Source organism: Amphiura filiformis, chromosome 15, assembly GCF_039555335.1.
Source record: "Amphiura filiformis chromosome 15, Afil_fr2py, whole genome shotgun sequence".
In the NCBI taxonomy this organism is placed as follows: domain Eukaryota; kingdom Metazoa; phylum Echinodermata; class Ophiuroidea; order Amphilepidida; family Amphiuridae; genus Amphiura; species Amphiura filiformis.
The window spans coordinates 23,790,234-23,808,974 of record NC_092642.1 but is presented as its reverse complement, the minus strand read 5'-3'; the positions used below and the strand labels follow the sequence as shown (position 1 = coordinate 23,808,974).

General features: G+C 36.1%; 1 protein-coding gene across 1 annotated transcript in view; it reads right to left on the bottom strand.

Moving 5' to 3' along the window:
* Positions 1-18,741, bottom strand: part of LOC140171412 (zinc finger SWIM domain-containing protein 8-like) — a 51,921-nt gene that overhangs the window by 26,936 nt on the left and 6,244 nt on the right. Inside the window, 3 exon segments of the mRNA XM_072194669.1 lie at positions 491-771; positions 3,528-3,622; positions 4,180-4,324. Coding sequence (XP_072050770.1) covers positions 491-771; positions 3,528-3,622; positions 4,180-4,324 — 521 coding nt within the window.

The window sequence follows — 18,741 nt, the reverse complement described above, 5'->3', positions numbered from 1 at the left end:
GGCTATACTGACACTTACGTTCTCGTTTATAACCTTAACCACCCAAGCTGAAGCTTAGTCATTTAGGTTCACACAATTTACGATATTAAATGTTTGCAGTTATGCCATTTAGGGTAGCACAATATCAGTTATGCCATTAGGGTCTGTTGTGCGAGTTGACTAACAAGCATGTAGGTATCAAGGTCTTAAGCTAGGATTTGACCAAGTGTCCAAATTTTAACCCTGAAAACACAAACCAGACCTATCTGCCCATTCTATAGGTTTAGTCACTTCAAACAGTTTGCTATAGCCTTAATTTATTAGTCTAGTTTTGTTTTGAGTTCACAGAACTTATTCAAGTATTAATTTTAGAATTTAGTGACAAAGGCATTCATTTTGGCGGTCCCAGGCACAAACTGCTTTCCATAATGACAGGTGGACAGCTAACACCTGATGGGCAGCACTTTATACTCAAAGGGCACCCCACCCCCTTGTTTCTGGCAGTACCTACCTGTCTAGGAAGTTCACTGATCAGATACTGCGCAAACTTTTGTAACTGATCTCGATGCAGCCTGGAAAGTGATTCAGACACCGGCGCCCTCAAGCATACCAAGTTAGGATAGTGAATACGATAGAGACACAGCGCCACCACATGGCAACACCACTTGCTAAGTGAACTGCAGGTACAACTACATGTAGAGATTCGTCGTCGGTCAAACGTAATGGCGACATTGAAGGTGCCTTGCTGGGTCATCGCTTGGGTCGGAACCACGGTACCACTGAGGTGGAATCCTGTAAAATAGGCAAAGAACAAAAAATAGACCAATACATGAAGAAATTTCACTCTATTATATTTTTTACACTGCAAGTCATATAAAGTTGTATCTAGAAGTTTAATTTGGTAATAGAATCATTTTTCGAACATATAAGGCATAATGTTGTAATTGCCGGAGTGTTCCTTTAACTCAAAATTTCATGTTCCATCTTGAGTATGTGGCGATTGTCTACCTTTGATGGAACCTAATTAAGTTTAATTGACTCTACAGTATCTTAACATGGTAGGGATGTTAATTTTCATTATAATATTATTATTTTCAGTGATGTCCTTGTTGCTAAATATAGCATATATTGCAAAGGTCTACCTTGAGAAACCTTGAACACAAAATCAAATTTGAAATACACAACACATGGATGTATGAACTTAGGAAGGACATGTGCTCATTGGGAAGTTGCAGGTGTTTGTGTTTCTATGCCAAAAATAAGTCAGTTTAAGTAACAAATATTAAAGAACATCAAATTATTTTCAATCGTAACCTTATAAAAGTTCATAATTTTATAAAATAAATTACCCTACAAAATCAAAGATGAAGCACAAAACATGTAAAACATATGAACATTTCTGCCAGGGTTCCCAGGGATTTTAATTTAGAAAAAGGCGCAATGATTTAGAGTAAGCTACGCGCAGACACAACACCTAGACATTGATCCACAAGCCTCAGCACACTGTACAGGATCAGCTCCCTACGTTTCGTAAGGATAATAACGTGACAATTAGCAGGAATTAGCAGGGGAATTTCAAGCTTAAGTACTCATCAAGTTTGCCATGAGAGCTTAATAAACCACTGCCAGGGTTTGAACCCACAACCTCTCATACCATAGTCGAACACCTTATCAAATATGAGCTAATTTGACTGCTATAAAATCACAATATTTCTGACCGGCAGACAGCAAAGACAACATACGCCTACATACAATTGACCACCAAAAGGTCACCATTGCCTCTCTAATAATTGTACTTACACCTTTTCTTCCCTCATATTTGGCTATCACAGTTGAAATCCATATACCCCCAATGGAAGACTAAGACCTTTAAATCCCAAGAGAGGGGTGTGGATTTCAAATGGAGTCACTCATTCAGAAAACCCCATTTGAAAGTCACACCCCCTGTGTGGAAGCTTAAGGTCATATCTTCCATAGGGGGTGTATGGATTTCAACTAGAAGTTTGCATTTGCATTTTCCATGCCCAGAATAAAACATTATTTCATTTTCAAGTTATAACCATTGATTTTCCCCAAAAATTTCTCCATGACCAATGTCAAAATTCCATTTTTTTGTCATATTTAAACAAATTCCATAAATTTTCCAAACTCTGTGAGTACCTAACCTACTTAAGCATGAGTCACTAAATACTTTCAGAGGCCAACACTACCTTCACCTTATATCCAAGGAACAATTTCACAAGGGCATATTTACAAGTTGGGTTTTATACAGCTTTTTTATTTTTTGGCAAGTCAACATTTTCAGTAGTGAAGATTTTTTTCTTTTATAATTTCCCGCATAATTAGAGCTTGCTTTGAATTAAACAGACCCTTAACCATCAATGTTTCATATCATCACAGCTTTATAAGTCAATGCAAAGGCAGAGACTTTAGCTAGAAGGAATCTGTGACTGTAGTTTATGTAGTAACTCTATAACCTTGTGGTTTGTCAATGTGTTAACACTTTATTTGTAATCATTAGAATTGATTGCTTTTGTGGTGAGTTGTTACCCAAAGCCATGTGCTTGATGTTTGCCTGGTCAATGAAAATGGCCTTTAATACATGTATGAGCATCTGGCTGTTCCAGTTAAAATACATGCATTGCAGCTATGGCAGACATGACCTTTAATAATCTTTCACAACATTGTGAATTTCAAATATGGTTACCTGAATGGGTGACTCCATTTGAAATCTACACCCTTGTGTAAGAGATTATGGTCATGTCTTCCATAGGGGTATCGAGGTGTGGGGGGGTGAGGGGTAAATGGATTTTATTAGCCCATTTCAAATATCTTGTTTTGTCCATAGATCTTTATTTTAGAACCAGTGGCAATTTTGCATAAGCCTGAGCTAAGACAGTTGAATGTGCAATTTGAAGTTCAATTAATGGGCTATTCCAGTTGAAATCCATAAACCCCTATGGAATACATTACCTTAATCTTCTACACAGTAGGTGTAAATCTCATACGGAGTCACCCATTCAATGAAGCCCATTTGAAATGAAATTCACACTGTGTGGAAGATTAAGGTCATTTCTTCCATATAGCATGTATGGATTGCAACTGGAATAGCCCACTAGCATTCAGGTGTATTCTCTCACTTTCCGTGATGGCTCCTGGTTTATTTTGAGCCCTGTCTGTTTCCACACATTTAATAAGAAATTCCTACTGGCCACAAAAAAAAACCCATAAGACTCCAAAATTTAGCTGGTCAATGTTTTACAGAGCCTGGAAACAAAACAATGTGTATCGCAAATTTGTACTCAATCACTCTTGTCGGATGCCATTTGGGTGTTGGCGACCATTGCCTTGATAGCATGCCTGAATGCATCCAATAAGCCCAGTATTACATACAATGCATGTTGCCAGCTGTCAATTGCAACATACACATCCATGTTGTGTTTCAATTACATGACTCCAGATAGCTTATAATGGCTAATTTTAACAGACTCAATTGCTCAGACGGCTGTCGACTCCCATACTTCAATAACTCCCTGAAAATATCTTACCAATTTGCAAGACTTCTTTGACAGCCTTACTCTTGACCATGTGTTCTCCCTTCTGGAATTCATCTGGACTGCCATTAGCCAAACAGGAATACAATCTGAACAAAGAACAAAGAATAAAATGGTGAAATTGTTGAGATGAATTCATACCACACCCATGCAGAATTCGGTAGTTGTTACAATTTCTATTCCCCCTTAGGCTAAAAACTTATTACGCCCATGGGCAGGAAATGTGTCTTTGGCCCCTGAACATGTTTAAAGTAAAACCTATGAAACCTGTTTGCAGTCATATTGGAGGTTTTTCCTACATTTGTACCCATTATTATTTCCGTCATTTGATTGGTAGATTCTCTACATCTCATGCTGTAAAATATTCTGCATAATATGACTGATTTTGTTTATCAATTGAGTTTCAAATGTTATAAATACTGACAACTCTTATTTGGGAAATGATACAATAATTACCCCATGATGAAATGGAGACTGTGGATCTATTATTTTCCCTTGACATCTGGTCACCGGGGAAATAGTAGGCCTGCCCAAGTATCCAGTTTACCCTGGGGTAATAGTTTTTAACATCATAAGCAGTCAAACTGTTGCATATAATGATATATGATGCACAGCAAATAACATTTACGATATATGGTTTTATTACCTGATATCTTCTTCATTTTCTGGGAAACTCCAATAAGCAATACGCAGCTGTAGATTCTCTGGTACAGGTGGGTAGACTTTCTCAACCACCTCAAATGGGATGTGTAATGCAACTGTCTTAGCTGTGATCTCAACAAGTGGAAGAACTGAAAAAGAACAACAAAAAAACAATGTGTACAACATTAGCAATGGGCAATTCCATTTAAATCCACACCCACCTTGTACAGGTGGGTAGACTTTCTCAACTAGCTCAATGTGTAAGCTGTGATATCAACAAGTGGAAGTACTGGAAAAGAACATAAATGAGTGTACAACATATAGCAGTAGGCTATTCCATTTAACATCTACACACCCCTGGTACAAGTGGGTAGACTTTCTCAACTTCCTCAAATGGGATGTGTATTCAACCGTCTTAGCTGTGATCTCAACATTACACATGTGGAAGTACAGTATTAAAAAGAACAAAAAATGCACCTGTGTGCAACATTAGCGATGTGACGAGTTTTCCGAATTGGAGAATCGCAAGGTACATGTATCAAGTTCCTATGGCAGAACAGATAGCTGCTCTTGCAGAAGATTGCTGTGCACGGAAATATCTTGTGGTCACCTGCTCCTCCTCCACAGAGGAGGAGAGGAAGAGGAGGAGGATGCTCTTGGTTAGGGAAGGGTGTGGGTTTAGGCTATGGTATGGGTGGGAAAAGGTGGGGGTTACAGCTAAAGAGGATAAGCGCAAAGATGCAGATGTCCAGAAAGAAGGTTTACGCTTCCAGTGTAGGAGATCGATTGATCACAGGCTTCTCCTGCTTTGCTTTCTCTATTTTGGTTGTCTAAGTCTCATGTTAATTTGGAAACAATTATACCTAATTATTTAACAATGACACCAAATGACCCCTAAATGACCTTTTACTACCTTTTAGTGACAAAGCCATTTGTAGCAATTTAGAGCTAGCAATTCAATACTGTGACTCGCATGTATGTGGGGGTGGGGCTCTTTTTGTTTTTGACTTAGCAGTACTTGATGCCCTTATAAACTAGGATCTCAAGTCCATCTCTCACTCGAAAGCCCCAATTTTTGTTCACCTTTCTCTCAGTCTTACCCCTCCACAAATATTTCAAATGGAGGTGCCCCCCCCACACACATACTTTTGGTTGGCTAGGAAAAGGGCTAGTCCAGGGTTATTTGCCATTGATTATGAGTATTATATAAAATACAAGAGATCAATTTATCCCCTCTGACAATAATAAAGGGAATAATAGTAAATGGAGCATCATTCAATTGGATAGTCCATGGTCTTTCAAGTGAACTTAAATGAGCCCTTACTCAGGCTAAATGAGATATTGATTCCTCCGTTTGAAATTCAATAGTTTCATCTTATACTTCACATTATTTCACTATGGGCATTTCAGACCATTCACTGTGAGTAAATAGAGAATAAATTAAACTGATGAAAATGTGGGAAAGAGAATGATGAATACTGCTAGGAATGGGCTACTGCTAGTAATAGTCACATACATTGCAAAATGCTTGAATGGCAGAGCTATTTTAATACTCTGCGAGCTGGCAAAGTATTGAGATATTTTTTCAAAATATCAAGAGCTATCTCAAGAACAGCTGAACCAATACTAGGCTTGTTTGTACTCATTTTAACGCATTTTACACGCTGATTCCAAATATGTGACCGTACACCCACGAATGAGCCGTAAATGTCCTCAATTGTATTCTGAGTTACAGTGTAAAATGGGCATGAAGGTCATATTCATAGGTATTTCAATTTGGTGCTACGTGTATCTCATTAAATGAGGTACACGTAGCACCAAATTGAGGTACCTATGAATACGACCTTCATGCCCATTTTACACTGTAACTCAGAATACAATTGAGGACATTTACGGCTCATTCGTGGTGTACGGTCACATATGTTCATGAAAATGCACAATTCAGATATTTTTGAATTTGTAAAGAAAATATGAAGAGTCGTTTGCAGTCGACACCCACATGGAGAAAGGAGAGCTGATGAACTCTTTTAATAGGATCATGTCAATGATTAGAGTAAAATGCAACACAATGAAGTCAAATGACCAGCAAAATCACTTGCCATTTTCTCATTTCATTATTATACAAAATGTATGGTTAATTTCATGTTGTTGCTACATCTACATGTATGCATGCTCAAAAAATTAGGTTCAGGTCTTGCCTACACATTTGTGATTGCGAGTGCCATAGCATTAATTGCATGCCTAAATTGGTCGCAAGGAAAAGGGGAGCACCAGATTTTTCCCAGGGGCCACGCCATTGAGGGAGCAAAGCTTTTGCAGGGGATCTCTAAAAATATAACTAAAAGTAGAATTTTGATATTTGGTTTGACCCCATCCCACCCCAACCACCCTGTTTATTTGTAATTCCAAAATACATGTAGTGCTTCACAAATTTCCTACTTTCTAATCCCCCTTTCCTGTAATTACAAACAAGCTATACTCCCAAATTTGGGGCTTATCTTGCAGTCTGTGCCTGGGTCCATCTAGCCCTATGGTATATCCAGCCCTGCTTAGGGGCGCACCATTAGATTTCCAGGGGGGGCATGGGAGTTTAAAAAAAAAAAAAACTTCGCCCACTAGTGAGACGGAAAAAAAACAACTTTGCCCACTAGTGAGACGAAAAAAAAAAATTTTGCCTCACTGATGAGTAAAAAAAAATTTTCCCCACCCAACTTTGTATAAAAATTTACATTAAAATTGAAAAAAAAATACTTCGCCGCTTGACGGTTGTGGCTACATTCATAAAATTTTGCGAAAATAAAACCCCTACGAAAATAACCACTAAACCAGTCCGTGAAATAATGAAATAACTACACACAAAGAGAATACACTCCAATCCCTACAGCCAGTAACATCATCTCATTATTACACACATATCCATCATTGGCTTTTTCTAAGAATTACTACTACAGACAAGATCAACCACAGAGTAGCTTCATTTGCGACACAATCCTGGGAGAATGAATCGCTTATGCACAGCCAATCATCAGCATTTTACTTTGATAAATTCTATTTTGTCATTTTATTATCACTTATAAAATGCTGAAATATCTTCAAAATTGAGCCTGTGGTTCTTGTGATAAGATAAGAACAACCTGACGAATTTTCAGTTAGAAGCCACATTTTTAAAAACAATTTTACAATATTTGACTCATTTATCTTGAGTTCATTATGTGCTTGATAGAACATCGTAGATGTTTCTATCATAGGTAGCAGTAGGAAAAAACCCAGTGAATGACCAAAAGCATTATTGAGATTTGAAACGAGACGTGTCGTGTATGTTTAGGCACGCCGACCATTCAAATGTGTCGTATGCACGCAAGCAATGGCTGCATGTCTGCCATGCCAAGCAGCAAATTTATGCTCAATGATAGTACCCTGGTGATCAGGATTTTGCTGCAATTTGGGCAAAATAATAAATGTGGGTGGGAGACATGGAAAAATAGATGAAATTTGTTCTGCTAGCTCGGTCTGCTGTTCTAAAACACAATAAAATGCGACTTGATAATATTGGCAAATTTAATATTGTTTGCATGGCTGAAGGTAGAATACTATGTATAACAATGTCATTAAAAAGCACTGACACTAATATAAGAGACATTTTTAGTCCTTTGGAATTCATTGTCTATAAGAATGTGGAACTAGTAAATACATAACATAGTAGGTTTTTTTCAATTCACATTATTATCATTTTATTGATTGATACTGATGGCAATAGGTCTTTATTTTATACTTCCATGTATTTTGTATCTTCAACTGAGCTTTATTTTTTATAATTATTTACATCAAAATTTGAATTCAACAAAATTGCTATTTAAACTCATGTATTCTTCTAACTTAATTTTATCTATAAATGATCATTTTACCTATAAATGTTCTAGCTTCAATATTATAATTACATAATCATGTAACAATGAATAAAATGTTCTCCAGTCAAATAACAATCTTCAAATTTATACAATCTATAATTAACAAACTATTATGGCTTTGAGAACTCCATTAGGGGCGCACCATTAGATTTCCAGGGGGGGCATGGGAGTTTTTGAAGAAAAAAACTTTGCCCACTAGTGAGAAGAAAAAAAAAACTTTGCCCACTAGTGAGATGAAAAAAAAAATTCTGCCTGACCCAAACTCCCATGCCCCCCCTGAAAATCTAATGGTGCGTCCCTTATTTACAGTAATCCATGCCTATGGCAAGACAGTTGAGTTTTAATTAGTGAACACAAACAACTCATCATTTGTCTATTCTAGATTAATTAGCAGATTTAAGCTATATGCACAATCAGAAATGCATTGTATTAACTTAAAATCATAAAATAAAATTATATTGAAGTTTGACTTGGATTTTGGACTTGGATTGGATTGTGCATTTTCAAGGGTTTTTTCTTGTTTTTTGTGTGAAATAAAAAGATAAACCATATTAACTATCTGGGTCAGCTCTTGCTCACCAGGTACATCTTGGCTCCATCATGTACTTCTACTCAGTATCTAAATTAAGTTGTTTTTGAAAACCTGTCCCATTCAACTTGTCAATTTATCCAACCAAGGGAGTGTAAGGCATGACCTAATAAGGAGACCCAAATCTAAACTCAACACTCTCAGTTTAATGGCTTTTATTAATAATCTGCTCAGACCAGAGATGTCTGCAAGTGTGTGTAGGGTGTATGTGTGAGAAATTTTAATATACGAGAAATTTTGCTTCAATCATTTTAAAGGGCTGTGTGAATTCGGTACTATTTGCAAAATTACTACTGGGACATGATAGCAAAAGCTCTATGCTGGCCAGGGGTAGCGTGAGCACAAAAAAATCTAAGGGTCCAATTTTATTTTTCTAGACCCTTTGTACCTGCAAAACCAATAAGGGGTCCAATGAGAATTTAAGGAGCCCATCTGTCCGAAATTCTGTTCTTATACTGATTTACGCCTCTGTGCATCGTAAAATTAAGGAGTCCATACAGTTGTTATCAGACCCTTTGGTCACTTTCAACTTGTGATTTAAGGAGCCCAAAATGGCCAAAATAAAAAATAAGGAGTCCTTGAGATGTGACTCCTGATGCTGGCTCTGTTACCTGAATGATATTGCCCAACAATAGTTATCGCACAAATAGTAGTTATAATAACAATAAATAAAAAAATATATAATCATCATTAGGGGAAAATTGAACGCCCTAAATTAATTTATGCAAAAATTAATATGTAAATAATAATATGAAAACAATAATATTGTACCATTAGACAAAAAAAAGGCATTTCTCAGAGACAAACAGTAAATGTGCATAACAAATGCACACACAAGCTTCGAGACATAAAGTACTCTTTTTGCCTTACAACGATACAATGAACCTGCCATTTGCTAATTAAATTGGCTGAAAATTTATTTGGCCCTGTCATATCTTTCTATGATATTTGTACAACTGTACATACATCATGAATGTTCTGATGTATACCATACATTAAATCATGGAAATGGAAAACATGTTTCATGTGTTGTACTACTTCTGCAGCCATGGAACAAATATTAATTGGATGGGCTTTTCAATATTATTATGGAGTGATACTTTTAATAAAATTTTATATATTGCTGTTATTACAAATATTTGTACTAGAAACTTGACATTTGGAGTGCATTTGAAATACAATACAATTCAATTATTCAAGTTAAACACTACTCCCCATTCCAGAAAAATACAGAACTATTTTTTTTTTGGATTAAAAAAATATTATCCTGTTTTGCCAAATGAAACATACCTAAATCCTAATCCTTTAGTTAGTCCTAACGGGCAATAAAAGTCTAATTTTAATATGTTGGCAATTTCAGGGAAAATGGTCCAAAAACATGTAATTTTGTATGTTTTCTTACAATTGTAGTCACAAAATTGTAACACTTGGCACAAGTCTAAGCATTCAAAATATTGAGTATAAGGTTAAAGTTGGCTCATATTTTGCTAATTGGTAATGAAAAAGATTGGAAAATGTGTTTTCCAAAAATTAGTATGCATAACTTGAAATTAGTCTTTGGACAAGTCTTTGGGCTTGATTGTCACAGAACACGAAAAAGGTCGAAAAACGCCTTTAAAATGCATGTTTTGGCCCCTATTTCCCAAAATTGACCAAATATTAAAATTTTACTTTCATTGCCAGTTAGGACCAACTAAAGGATTAGGATTTAGCTATGTTTCATTTGGCAAAACAGGATAATATATTTTTAATAAAAAAAAATAGTTCTGTATTTTCTGGAATGGGGAGTATTCTTGTATTTTGTTGCATTTTTTCAGCAACTGGGTAAAAGATACCATTCTTCAGCAATTTACACTTTCAGGAATATCTCATGTATAATAGCTCATAGTGAAGTCCTCAATTTTATTTGAAGTGCTGTTACTTGTATAGTGCTGTAGAAATGTGCTTGATAATAATAAATAAATTTGTAGCATTTCAGTTTTCTGAATTGAAATCTCTTGCTAAATTTTATCCTATTTTCCAAGTACACAACAAATCATGAAGTTTTTAAAGATGCATTTTAGATCAAATTCACAAAAAATAAGTAACAATTTGTAATTCAAAATTGTAGCAACTCTGGTCTGGCATTCATAAAATGTACATGTATGGTGTTGGATGTTGAAAGCATAGACTATACATGACTGATGGCCTTTAAATTGCTGTAACACATGAAAACATGGTCCATGTTAAATTGGTCTGATAACCATGATAACATGTCCTTGTCCTTAGCTGACCTGAGTGAACATACTGTGATGTGAAATCATATTCTGTTCATACAGCAAAATTACATCTCAAGATTTCATTTTTAAAATTGTTGTACTGTAAGCTACTGTATAGAGAATGTTTGCAGAGAAGATATTCTTACACTTCCCATAATGCATTTCTCCCATTTTAATTTCCTGTACTGATTTGTTATTATCTAGATTGCAAAATGGGTTGATACCATTGAAGAAATCAGGCCCGTATGCAGGATTTTTTTTTTGGGGGGTGCTGATTTTGAAAAAGTGGACTTTTTTTCAAGGGGGGGGGGGCAATTTTGTAAAAAGTGGACTTTTCCTCAAAATTTGGACCTTTTTGGCCAAAAAGCGTAAAACCCTGATTTTGTTGCTATGCACGCTCATAAATTGTCATATTTTGGGATTTTTGTATACTTTTTCACATTTGGGGGTTGCGTACGGGCCTGGATGAAATGAACCTGCAATGAACAGAGCAACATCCAGATCTTGCAAAATTATGTTAATTTCTTGACTATTGACCCCTGTTTGAGGGGGTACTACACCCCTGGCCAATTTTGTGCCTATTTTTGCATTTTTCTCACAAATTACAGCGCATTGGTGACAAGTAAGATATGTATATTATAGGGGCAAGAACTACAACTACTGCACTGAAAATTCAGCAACTCAAGCCAAGTAGTTATTGATTTATTGATTAAATATTGGTTTTCTCTCATTTTTGACTGTAACTCCACAACTGTTGTCTGTGCTGAAATAAAATTTTCACTGCAGTAGTTGTAGTCCTTGCCCCTATAAGATACATATCTTACTTGTCACCAATGCGCTATAATTTTTGAGAAAAATACAAAAATAGGCACAGAATTGGGCAGGGGTGTAGTACCCCCTTAACCAGTCTAATTTCAGAACCTGTGAAAAGTAATGGGAGTGTCATTTGATTTGATGAAATGAGGTGATACATCATGTTTCAAAGGATTCTGGGAAGCAGGCATTGAGTTTTGCAATGTGACAGGTGTGCTGTAAATCGCACGCCTGGATAACCCGAGGTGTGCTGCAAATCGCACACCTAAATAAACCAAGGTGTGCTTTTTCAAAACTGGTGTATGACTATGATTTCATTTTCAGCTAAAACTTAGCAAAATTTTGTGACAGCATGCATGGCCTTGTTTTAGCTGGCCATGGTTAAGCTCTGGGGTAATGAATGGTGTATACTGCATAGATGTCCCTGGACTTTGGACTTATTGCTAGTGTCATTTGTAATTAATTAATTTTTTTTAAGGTTTTTTTTTGTTTTGGATTTAGAATGTCTCTAGAATGTCCCTGGAACTTTAGAATGTCCCTGAATTTTTTTTTATAAATTTTTTAAAAAAAATTACAAAAAGATTTAAAAAAATTATAAATTCTTGTTTAAAATGGGCAAATTTGTAACTTATGTTCACATAATAATCTATGAATGATTTTAAAATGCATTTGTTTTGTATGCTTCTTTACTTCACAAATAGGTTGTAATGTGAACATCAATTATAAATTTGCCTATTTTGAACATGAATTTATAATTTTTAAATCTTTTTGTTTTTTTTTTAATTTTAAAATATTTCCAGGACATTCTTAAGTTCCAGGACATTCTAAATCAAAAAAACAAAAAACTTTAAAAAAAAAAAAAAAAAAATTTTTTTTTTTTTTTTTTTTTTAGGTGTCGAAAAATCGCACCCTCGGCGTGATTTTCAGGCGTGCGGCGTGCGAATCGTGACTCGACGCCTTAAAACTCAATCCCTGGGAAGGGTGAGATACCTTCTCTGGATTGGTTGTCTCTCAAAACCATATCAATTGTTGGAGAAAGGAGATTCTACACAGCCACTCACGATCATCCAGATTGAAAAATAATATCAGAACAATAACTTTCTACAAAACAGGAATAATTTCAACAATAATAATGACCACTGATGACATCAAATATAATTTCAATATTTGAAACCCAATCAAGATTTGTCGAAACAATTAATTTTTAAGTCTAAAGACACTTGTTACTGTGTGGATGTATTATGAACTTGGCAGAGAGATGAACTCTATATTAGCCTTGATTTTGGGGGCCAATAAATGGGCCAATTTGGTAGAGCTCTCTGGAAAGGACATGATATGTCTAAGGAAAGTGCACACTACACAGTCCCTGGGATTGTCTGGGTACCCATGCTAGATCCCAGGGTTCCTTGAGGTAACCCTTTCCGGGACTAGTTTTTTAAAGTAAAATTATACCCCTTGCAGGACCAGATTTCTGTAAAAAAAACATAGGCTACCCCTAACGGGACCAGGGGCATAGCCAGCTTTTTTGGTCAAAGGGGGCAAAAAGAAAAAACAATTTGTGGTTGCATAATTTTGATGTGGTATTATTGGAGGGTATACATAGGCCTATCCTGTTTTTTTAAGAGAGAATGTACATGTAAAGTCTTTGAGCTTTTACACTATTTTGGCTCATGATCGGGATGAATTTTGGTGGAAAACGGAGGGGCACAAATTTTTCTCTTTCATTTTTTGTCGGGTGGGGGGGGGCACTCTGGATAGGTACACATATGATACTCCATACACCAGAGACACATTTTCCAACTGTCAGAATTTAATGTGCAATGTGGTATTGACAACACTCTCTCGAGGTTTATATTATTAGATTTATTCAAGAGAAGCTGGTGGATGTATTTTTATTAAAGAATAAAATCAATTTGTTTGGTTTGCTCAATAAACAACTTAAAAATTAAAGGTTGACTGAAACAGGAATTATGTGATTTTAGCATCCTTTATGGCTAATCTAATTGATGAAAACAATATTTTTTTCCCAAAATTTCAGTTGCTTCGGACATTGAATTGGTGAGTTGCGATTATACACATTAAAATTTTCAGTCAATGTGACACTGACAAATACCGGTACCTCATTTTTGAAGTAGCTTAAAAATGGGCTATAATTTACCCATATCATTTTTATTTCAGAAATGTTAGATTCAGATTTATTATGTCTACAGGATATGAAGAAATCTGAAAGGTTAGGTCTGTCTTTAAAATTCCATATGCCTATTCATTTGAAGTTAATCAGATTTGTCTCTTCTGACATAAAAATGCACTGTCTACTGTCTAGCTTAAAGGAGGATTTCGTGATCCTAGCATCCTCTTTTTATGACATTTTTCAGTAGATATCCACGAAAAAAGCTTATTTCCAAAATTTCAGTTGATTCCGATTTTGCGTTTGCGAGTTATGCATGATTATGTGTATTACACTGCTCCATAGACAATGTGTTGTAATTTCGTTCTGGTGCACCAGAACGAAATTCAAATTTGGCGATATTTTTGCTAAGCGAATTAATCTGCAAGAAATATTTGGTACATAAACATTATGTAGCCAGAGGTATCCAGTGGTGTAAAAATCTCAACTTTTATTGGGAAAAGTGGGGGGATGAGGCTGTGGATCACGAAATGCCCCTTTAATTGTAGGGGTTATACTACATGTAATTCCAATTTTTTGGTGTGCAGAGAAAAGTGCAGATTATTTTAAATTGACGGATCTGGGAAAATGAAATCAGTTATTAAATGATTATCTATAATCATTCTTTTCCCTCTCTTATTTAATAATAATATCTACTGCAATTGAACTTAAAATTTGTTTAATTATCTGGTATACAATTATTCTTAGCTACTCATCCTTGTCTGGTAGATGGTCATCCAGAGGTCAAGCACAGTATCATTAATATCACTATCACACAAGTGTGATGAAGTACACATGGCTACTCTAAATATAGTCTGCACTGCAGATAAATACAGTGACCAAAGTCACACCATAGGTATATCGGTCACATATACTGCAGAAATTTTGCTGTTTGGAACGGAGAATAATTTATAATTTTGAAAAGATATATTTTGAATAAGCTGATCCAAATCAAGGTAAAAATAAAATCCAAGTACAGTATATGAAACTGCATGACATGCTCTCCAAAAGACTCTGGCATTGAACAGTGAACATTTTACCCTCCTTCCTTCCAAAAGGTATATTCCCCCTCCCTACCCAAAGAGTGGTGTAACCAGAGGCAAGGGGGGGGGGGGGCTATCGCCTGTGAGAAATGAAAATCTTTGATATTTAAGATGCCTTGTTTTGTACTTTTTAGCCCATGTTTGACCTTTTTTCAAATTCTCCCCCCCTCCCCGACAAAGTCCTGGCTAAGCCACTGATGCCAGATTTGGGGGAACCCTATTGAAAAACCTTATTATTGCTTAATCATGTGATGCGAGCTAGCGGGAGAAAGAACTTTTGTATATTTTAGCAGTTTTGTACCATTTTTCTACACCTTTCTAATATTTTACATATAGAAAGCAAAACTTTTCCAGCATTTAAATAGTACAAACTATTCACAGCTCAAATCAATGCCATCATTATATAAAGCGAAATATCAAACAAGTGCCCAAATATTGCTTATCTCCTGCCCCCTTTGACCAGCCAAAATGCTTGCCAACCTGAGGCTTGCAAAACAATATTTGATCCCCCTATAACTCACGGGCTAATTCCACCCCTAAGAGATGGTGCAAAGATTTGTGGCCGACCAAAAGTGGGGGGGTCAAAAGGGGGAGACAAGCAATATTTGGTACATATATGTATGTAGGTCGAGGGGGCAGCATTTCTATATTACATACACCCAGAAAAGGTGGAGGAAAATGTTAGGAACATGTTCAAATATAATTTGGGTTCACCAAAATCTTGCATGTGTAAAGGGGGGGGGCAAAGGTTTTTGGCACATTTTAAGGGTGGGGAGATATTTTGGCATGGCGGGGGTGATTTTGGCAGACCATTTATGATTACTGCATAGCCCCTAACCTCGCCCCTAACAAATTACATGCATCAATAAACACGGATCAACATTTCTTTCACACATCGAACACTGTCATACATGTGCATATTTGAAAGCATTCACTTTTACTAGAACAAAGAATTCAAATTGTAATATTTAAAAGATACACACACGAAACAAAGCGTGCATGCATATAATTACCATTACCGTACAGTACTTGATAATATGATTGTGCATTTGAGCAAGTTTACATCACTTCATGGTATGTGAACTCATATATAGAAAGAGATTTTTCCATTACTAAACAAAGAAATGGAGAGTGAGCTTTGTTAAAAACCACAATGAAACACCTGCATTGGTGGACAAATGCAATGTGTCATCATTAGTAGGAATGTGACAGGATGTTGGATCATGAAATATATGTCCAAATCGTATTTGCTCAAGTCAAAACCTTTCTCTTTGTGTCACTTTGGTCAAGTGCCTGAGGCTGGGAAAAAAACAAACAAAAGAAATTGCTATGCTGTTGTATTCCCCCTTCAAATTATTACCACATCCCCTGTACATGTACATGTATTGAAGAATAAGATTGATTGATTGGTTGATCATATCAAGTCCACTACTTGGTCGGTTCATCATTCATAAATCCATTGATTTTCTGAAGTTTTGTTCTTAATAAATATCTTTTGAGAACATTTGTTGAAGCAACATGTATAAATTCATAAGCACGTTGTTTTTTTAATTTTACTTATTTTATTTTAGTAGGTTGGAATATAGATTCTGTTTTTTTTTTATTGGAATTTGGATTTAATTTATTCTGGTTTGACAACGCTTGCTTTGATAAACCAAGAAAGCCAAGAAAGCCTCCTAGTCTTATGAAGCTTATTTCCATTGGGTCCATTTCAATACCAGGACAGGTTGGGAAGTTGGGAACAGTCAAGGGTTACACTAGAGTCCAAAGTTTACCGTTTTCTAAAATCCATTTTCCGTGTTTTAATCCGTGTTGTAAAATTTGTAAATCTGTGTCATGAATAAAGCTTAAAATGTATAAAAAATGATATTAATGTCACACTAAAGTGTTCAATTTCGTGATCAATATGCTCTGTTTGGATTAGCCCTAACCCTCCTGTATACTACAAAATAGTGAAAATACTAGTTGATATATGCGCTGTTCGTGCGTGCATCCCACGTGGTGTGATGACACAATCGCTCTAAGTGATATATAGGCATGGTTTCGCTGGCCAGCGAAGCCCAAGACCCGTGGCAAAGTGTCGCCGATCGAGTGCTTGGCATGCAAGGGGTCTAGGGTTTGAATTCCACCCAGAGCAAACAACTTCTTTCTTTCTTTTCTCTCTTTATTCTTTCCTTCTTTCCCTTCCCGTCGCCAAAAAGCTGAAGGCGGTTAGGGTTAATACATTGTAGGTCGACTGTTACGATGTTTGGAGGGATAGGGGTTCATACCTTGGTAATTCGTCGTCCGTATTCCATAGTGGCGTATGGTGGGGCGCCGCGAATAAACAACTTTTCGAGAAAATCGGGTTTGAAAAAATGCCAATTTAAAATCGAGTTGTGTAAATCAGACATTCATATATTTTGTAAATGATGTGAAATTTCAATAGTAAACTAAATAGATTTTATTGTTATATATTTTTCAAAAGAAATAAATACATACTATTGCTGGCAAACTGAAAATAAAACTATACGTCACTATGGAAAACAAACAAAATGCAATACCCTAACCTAACGTTAACCGTACGCCACCTCGGTCGCCCTGTAATCCCTATGGCGTTACTTTTGTCTTTTCAGATTCCATAGTGGCGTATAGGTCCGATCACGCTGACGCCACTATGACATACGATGTTTTTCATTTTGCCGATATTTCATAATTATAAAAGTGTATAAAAAGTGGCGTATGGTCGATACGCCACTATGGAATACAAAAAATGTCACTTTGTAACTATCATACATTTAATTAATTAATTACTAATTAATTAGCTAATTATGACTGATGAGACTTAGAAAAAATGAAAGAGAACATCATTAAAAACATATGTGCCAATTTTCAAAAAAAATGACCAAAAATCACTATACGCCACTATGGAATACAGCCGACGAATTTAGCTTTATTTCGGTATTATTAAACAGTATTTTTATCATAAAAATTGACATACATGTAAGCCTACACAACTCATGATTGTTTTTAACATTTATTTCTCTTATCTTTTAACAATTTTTGTCACATCATACAAAAATGTAATTTTCCGTGTTGTCTCCGATTCCGTGATTTTCTTCCATTTTCCATATAACGGAAAACTTCAGACTCTAGTTAACACCCTACTCTTTTCAAAATGGACTGCGAGATACATGGCTCTAAGTACACACAGGACTGACAGATTAACATCCCCTCTGAAGGACAGAGTACTTTCATGATTCATTTACCCAATTCTAATGAACAATGGAAGAGAGCTGAAGTCTGAACTCCCCCCAGTCAAAATCTCCATCACCAGGAATTGAACCTGGAATCTCATGCACCAAAGGCAAATACTGAAACCATTAGGCCACACTCGTCCCTTCTCGTTTGAAGAAGAGGTTGTCACCAAGGTTGAAAATAAGAGTTCTAGCTTGAACCAGGGGCCACTTTGGCAAAAAAGTGGCCCCTGGTTCACCAAGATTTGGAGTGAACCAGGAGCCACTTTGGATGAACCAGGAGCCACTTACTGTCACACCACAGATCCCAACTTTCATCATCTTTCTTCCATGCTTTCATAGAATACAAATTCGAAGCAAATGAAGAGGGGCAAAGGCAAAGAAAAGGGGGGGGGGTAATCATTAAAAAGTGACTTGTTAGCCACCCTCGGGTATCATGTACGCATCTAACAAAACTATCGAAGAGGGTGTCTTTTTCATCATGGTATCACTTGTCATCATCTTTTTTTTTCTTTCAAAAAGAGGTGTTTTTGAAAAGGCATCACACATTAG